Below are 6,517 nucleotides of genomic sequence, written 5' to 3'. Positions count from 1 at the left end.
ACATCTACTGTGACACAGGGGTTCTGTTTTTAACAATTTTTGTACGTCTTGATATCAGAGGATTGTTGTATAAACCGCCATAATGCAACAAACACACCGGCCATTACTAAATAAATCACTGGAAGGAAGTCCTTTTTATAATCTATGTTGTAATTCACTACAGTGCCGGATCCAGAGGGGGTCCCGGGGGTGGAACTCTCCCTCCTTCCGTCAAAACAATTTGCTAAATAACGCATTTTGAGGGTAGACCCCTTCCTTTGAAAACCAAAATTAACGGAACAATGTACCCCCCCCCCCCCCTTCAAAGACTTCTTGATCCGTCCCTGCACTAATTCAACAAAATCTAAAATATTAAGAAAAGAAAATTCCAACACCTAATATAGGATAAGCTCGCATGCGCGAGTGCAACAGGGTTTATTTATATATGCGTACATAGACATCTTCAGGTTCATTATTCCACTCAACTCAATCTACAACAGAAAAAAAATGTCAGGTATATCAAAACACAAACCATAAATATGTATTTGGCTCCACTGCATGGAATGCCCCACCCCCCTACTTTTGCGTCCAGTCGTTTTTAAATACACATATGCTTATATTTGTACAAAAAGCCGAATTCAATATAAAAAAGGGTATAATCAGAGTAGTTATGTTTATACATTGTTTGCAGATTCAAATTTTTAATGAAAGGAAATCTTTACGTCTGACGTAAATGTTAGCAATATTTCCCATCACGAACTAGGTCAAACAAACTTTAAAACTATTTACACAATCGATAACACGTAGATAGCATATACAGGTTGACACGCCGCACAGGTATTTAATTCTCAGGAATAGACGGAAGGTCGAAAGAACAGGGAGGCCATGTTGGATTTTAAGGTGAGACAGAATTATTATAGACTATTTGAATTAATGACCGCTGTCTTTTATATCATACTGTAATTTTACTTCGTTATTTGTTTTAACCTGTCAAAATCTATAAATAAGATTTCCATTTTATTTAATTAACAGTAAAGTTCTCGTGTGATCCCGGCGTCAGAAATGCATCCCCGGCGCAGTGCTCAGGAAGTCCTACTGTGTGACCTCTGTGAAACTGTCCCCCTACAGAGTCATTGTGAACTTTGTAATATAAACTTATGCAAGGCCTGTGTTGGGGAACATCTCTCAGATACCTCTAAAAGACACAATGTCGTGCCGTTTTTACAGAGAAAGGATACCCCTAACTACCCGAAATGTCCAGACCACGCCGATAAACACTGCCAAGCATACTGTGAAAAATGTGACATTCCTGTCTGTATTACCTGCGTCACCTCAGGTAAACACGAAGGTCACAAATTATCAGAATTTCTGGAAAAACTCAGCGCTAAAACAGAAAGTTTACAAAAAGATTTAGAAGAACTAGAGACGAGAATATATCCCCGATATGAAGAAATGGCGTCCGATGTCCAAACTGAGAAAGCCGAATTAAAAACGAATTACGGAAAACTGACAACAGCTGCTGACCAACAAGGAGAAATCTTACACAGAGAAATCACCGCCATTGTCAACCAGCGGAAATCCGCCATTGCGGAGATGAAAACTAAACATCTGGATGCGGTAAATGAAAATACAGAAGAAATCACACAGAAAATGGCGGAACTCAAACAGATCATGTCCGACTTGAAATCAATCCTAAAATCAAATGACGTCTCCTTAACCGCTACTTACAAATCTAGGAATTCCGAATTTAGAACACTACCGCCTAAAGTCCGAGTTACAGTACCCAGTTTGTCTGCTCAGAAAATAAACAAAGATCAGCTCAATGAAATGTTTGGTTCTCTGTCGCCATTATCCATTAACACAGAACATGGCGACACAATGAAGTCAGCAGAAGCTGTATCGTCTCCTCCAGTCAAACCACTGCTTGATGAGCCGCGCGTCACCGCCACCATAGACACTGGGTATAACAATCTATTCAGTGTTAGCTGTCTGAGTGAAGATCAAGTCTGGACATGCGGGGAGAACGAAACCATGAAGCTGCTCAGCCTCCAGAGTAAACTACTGACATCAATACAAACCAAGTCAGGGAACGAATCATGGGACATAGCAGTGACACGGGACGGAGATCTTGTTTATACTGACACTAATAAAAGAACTTTAAACCTGATAAAGAACAAAAAGATACAGACCGTGATCACACTACAGGGGTGGTACCCTCTCTTTGTCTGCTGTACCGCCTCTGATGATCTCCTGGTTACCATGGTCAGTGATGATGGAGAACAATACAAAGTCGTGCGTTACTCCGGCTCCACAGAGAAACAAAGCATTCAGTTTGATGGTCAGGGTCGTCCTCTCTATTCATCTGATCCTCGCACTCCTAAATACATCAGTGAGAACAAGAACCTGGATATCTGTATGGCTGACTGTAAAGCTAGAGCAGTAGTGGTGGTCAATCAGTCAGGAAAACTCCGATTTAGATACACTGGTCATCCCTCTAATACCAAGCAATCATTTGATCCAGTCGGCATCACTACAGACAGCCAGAGTCACATCCTGACAGCAGACCATGTCTATAACCGTATCCACATCCTAGATCAGGACGGACAGTTCCTCCGTTACATTCACTGTGATTTAGAGTTTCCATTCGGTTTATGTGTGGACATCAGAGACAACCTCTTTGTGGCTGAGCATGACACTGCTAAAGTGAAGAAAATCCAATATCTATAAACACAGTGTTAATTACTCAGCTCTACAGCGTTAATTACACAGCTCTACAGTGTTAATTACACAGCTCTACAGTGTTAATTACACAGCTCTACTCAGTGTTAATTACATCTGCTTGTGAATTACAGTCCTGTGTTGATTACAGTCCTGTGTTAATTACATCCCTGTGTTAATTACAGCCCTGTGTTTGTGATATGTAACATGTACTTGTGAGTTTAACTGATAGAACATTAGTCTCCACTGCTGTTTAGTAATTATATCTTACAGTATCTGTATTATTATATCTAGTGGAGCATCATTAATTTTAGCAGATTAATTAATTACTAATTATACTCTGTTACTAGTTATCCATCTCTATACAATCTTTTCAAAACCAGTGAATTGCTGAACACAATCTAGAGAATGTAAATCAGTTATAATCGTGAAGTAGTTAGAATTGTCACTTTGTCAATATTTGTGTGTAGCCTTGAATTATAGTACATCCACTACTGAGTACTTGTATGTACTTGTACTGAGTACTTGTATGTATGTATGTATGTATGTATGGACTTGTTTCAGTGTGATAAACTACTAACTGAACATTATTCTGTTTGTTAATTATATATTTCAATATATGTTTTATTTTACAATGTATATATTAGATAAACATGATACAGAGTTCAGTCTTACATTATTACTGAGTACTTACTTAGATTTATAGTACTGTAACAGAGAGTGACCCCAAACGTCCAGTCTTCATCACAGATCTTCAGATTCAAGGTCACAGTCTTCTGTTTACCATCAATAACGTCACACCACTTATCTAAATCTCCACCGTCCTACAAAATAAACAAAGTGTAATCATATCAAACTGAATTGTCAAGGATAGTTTGTCATATATTTACATGTTTACATAGATGTCAATGTAATGGGAAGGAAAAGAAAATATGGCTGAACCGGGAATCGAATCCAGGGCCCTTGGTTCCCATGATATGACAGGACCAGAAATTGGACCCGAGGCCCCTGTATTACTAGCCACGTGCTCTAACCACTGAGATATCCAGATTGATATCAATGGTTTGACTGGACCGGGAATCAAACTCGAGACCCCTGTATTACTAGTTAGGTGCTCTAACCACTGAGATATCCAGATTGATATCAATGGTTTGACTGGACCGGGAATCAAACCCGATACCCCTGTATTACATATGTAATAGTCAGGTGCTCTAACCACTGAACTATCCAGATTGATAGCAATGGTTTTACTGGACCGGAAATCAAAATCAAATCCGAGACCCCTGTATTACATATGTAATAGTCAGGTGATCTAACCACTGAGCTATCCAGATTGATATCAATGGTTTGACTGGACCGGGAATCAAACCCGAGACCCCTGTATTACATATGTAAAATTTATACGGTACCAATTTTGATGCACCAGATGCGCATTTCGACAAATAATGTCTCTTCAGTGATATAGTCGGGTGATCTAACCACTGAGCTATCCAGATTGATATCAATGGTTTGACAGGACCAGGAATCAAACCCGAGACCCCTATATTACATATGTAATAGACAGGTGCTCTAACCACTGAGCTATCCACGCCGATATCCACAGTACAAATTTAGTTTTTAGCTGACCTGAGCTTTTCTGATCGCCTGTTGTATGTCGTCTTTCAGTCTCTAAACATTTTACATTTTTTACTTCTCCAGAACCACTGGGCCAATTTCATCCAGACTTGGTCAAAAGTATCCTTGGGTAGAAGGCCTTTAAGTTTACTCAAATGAAGCGCCATGTCCCTTTCAAACGGGAGATAATCACAAAAATGCAGAAATAGGGTAGGGTCATTTAAAAATCTTCTCAAGAACCACTGGACCAGAACAGCTGAAATTGATATGAAAGCTTCCTGACATAGAGGAAATTCAAGTTTGTTAAAATCATGGCCCCCGGGGGTTAGATGGGGCCACAATAGGGGATCAAAGTTTTTATATAGGGAAACTTTTCTCAAGAACCATTGAGCCAGAAAAGATGAGATTTACATGAATGCTTTCTGACATATAGGGAAAATATTTAAAAAATCTTCTCAAAAACTCCTGGGCCAAGAAAGTGGAAATTTACACGAAAGCTTCCTAATATTGTGCAGATTGAAGTTAGTCAAAATCATGGTCCCCAAGGATAGGATGGGGCTACAATAGGGGATCAAAGTTTTACATACAAATATATAGGGAAACTTTTCTCAAGAACCATTGAGCCAGAAAAGATGAGATTTACATGAATGCTTTCTGACATATAGGGAAAATATTTAAAAAATCTTCTCAAAAACTCCTGGGCCAAGAAATTGAAGTTAGTCAAAAGCATGGTCCCCAAGGATAGGATGGGGCTACAATAGGGGATCAAAGTTTTGCATATAAATATATTGGGAAAATCTTTAAAAATCTTCTTCTCAAAAACTACTGGGCCAGGAAAGTTGAAATTTACATGAAAGCTCCCTGACATAGTGCAAATTCAAATATGTTAAAATCATGGCCCCGGGGGGGGGGGGGGGGGGGGGGGGGGGGGGGGTTGGATGGGACCACAATAGGGGATCAAAGTTTTACATACAAATATATAGGAAAAATCTTCTTCTCTCAAGAACCACTGAGCCAGAAAAGCTGAGATTTACATGAAAGCTTCCTGACATAGTGCAGATTCCAATTTGTTAAAATCATGGCCCCTGGGGGTTGGATGGGACCACAATAGGGGATAAAAGTTTCACATACGAATATATATGAAAAATCTTTAAATATGGGCCAAGGTGACTTAGGTGTCAGAGCGATGTGGACTAAGGGCCTCTTGTTCCAATCAAAATTTATCTCTTGTTATTAACTTTTTACATTGCCATTTTCTCCACAAACACTTGGCCAATTTCAATCAAACCTGGTACTATTCATCCTTAGGTATAGGGAATTGAAGTTTGTTCAAAAGAAGGAACAAAGGGGAAATAATCAAGAAAACTTAAAGCAAAAAAAGGGTGGGTCATTTAAAAATCTTTTGAAGAACCACTGGACCAGAAAAATGCAGACTGGTGTAGAAGTTTCCTGATATATTATTGATACACGTTTGTTAAAACCATGGCCTGCCTGGGATGGAGTAGGACCTCATGAGGGGATCAAAGTTTTACATGGATATATAGAGGAAAAACCTTCACAAGACTAGAAGGTCACAATTAATCACATTAATATGCAAGCATGCCCAGGTAGTACAGATTTAAGTTTGTTCAATATGTGGTCCTCAGGAGGTGGAGGTGGGAGAGGGGGGGATGGAGTCGAACTACAATAATGGACGTTTTATATGGGAATGTATAGCGAAATGTTTTTGCACTTCTTCATCTCAACAATACCAGGGCCATGATTAGTCATATTAATATGCAAACACGCTCAAATAGTGCAGGTAATTCGCTTAAACAAATCATTTTCAAGTGTAGCAGGAGTGCGGACTCAAGTGTTTTGTAGCCCTGTGGCTATAGCCGGGGAGGGGGGGGGGGCTATATTGTCCGGTCTTGTATGTCTGCCCCCTACTTTAACATTGCTACTAACTTTTGCATTGTGAGTCATATAGCTCTCATATTTCGTATATCACCATTTTATGTAACAAGACCTTCCTGATGTTACCAGAGATTTCAACCTTGTGACCTTAACCTTAGAGTTTGACCTTTGATAAAGAAAACCAAACTTAGACAGTATCTCCCAAACTATTCATAGTACAGCTTTGGATTTTGTATATAGATTCCTTATGACAGAACCTTACATTTTAAACCATTATCTTTGATTTTGCGGTCTTGACCTTGAAGTTTGA

General features: G+C 39.3%; 1 protein-coding gene across 1 annotated transcript; it reads left to right on the top strand.

Annotated features, from left to right (window-relative positions):
* The first annotated feature begins 772 nt into the window (after nucleotides 1-772).
* Nucleotides 773-3,361, top strand: LOC125661946 (E3 ubiquitin-protein ligase TRIM71-like). The gene is made up of 2 exons (XM_048894113.2): nucleotides 773-879; nucleotides 1,012-3,361. Exon 2 carries the CDS (start codon nucleotides 1,042-1,044, stop codon nucleotides 2,704-2,706), a length of 1,665 nt encoding a protein of 554 aa, XP_048750070.2. The 5' UTR covers nucleotides 773-879; nucleotides 1,012-1,041; the 3' UTR covers nucleotides 2,707-3,361.
* The last annotated feature ends 3,156 nt before the right edge of the window (nucleotides 3,362-6,517 follow it).

This window comes from Ostrea edulis, chromosome 8, assembly GCF_947568905.1.
Source record: "Ostrea edulis chromosome 8, xbOstEdul1.1, whole genome shotgun sequence".
Classification (NCBI taxonomy): domain Eukaryota; kingdom Metazoa; phylum Mollusca; class Bivalvia; order Ostreida; family Ostreidae; genus Ostrea; species Ostrea edulis.
Note: the sequence above shows the minus strand (reverse complement) of the source record. Positions and strands in the feature narration are given on the sequence as shown.

Excerpts from the sequence above, each read along its gene's own strand:
- LOC125661946 (XM_048894113.2), top strand. The coding sequence starts at position 1,042 with ATGCATCCCCGGCGCAGTGCTCAGGAAGTCCTACTGTGTGACCTCTGT.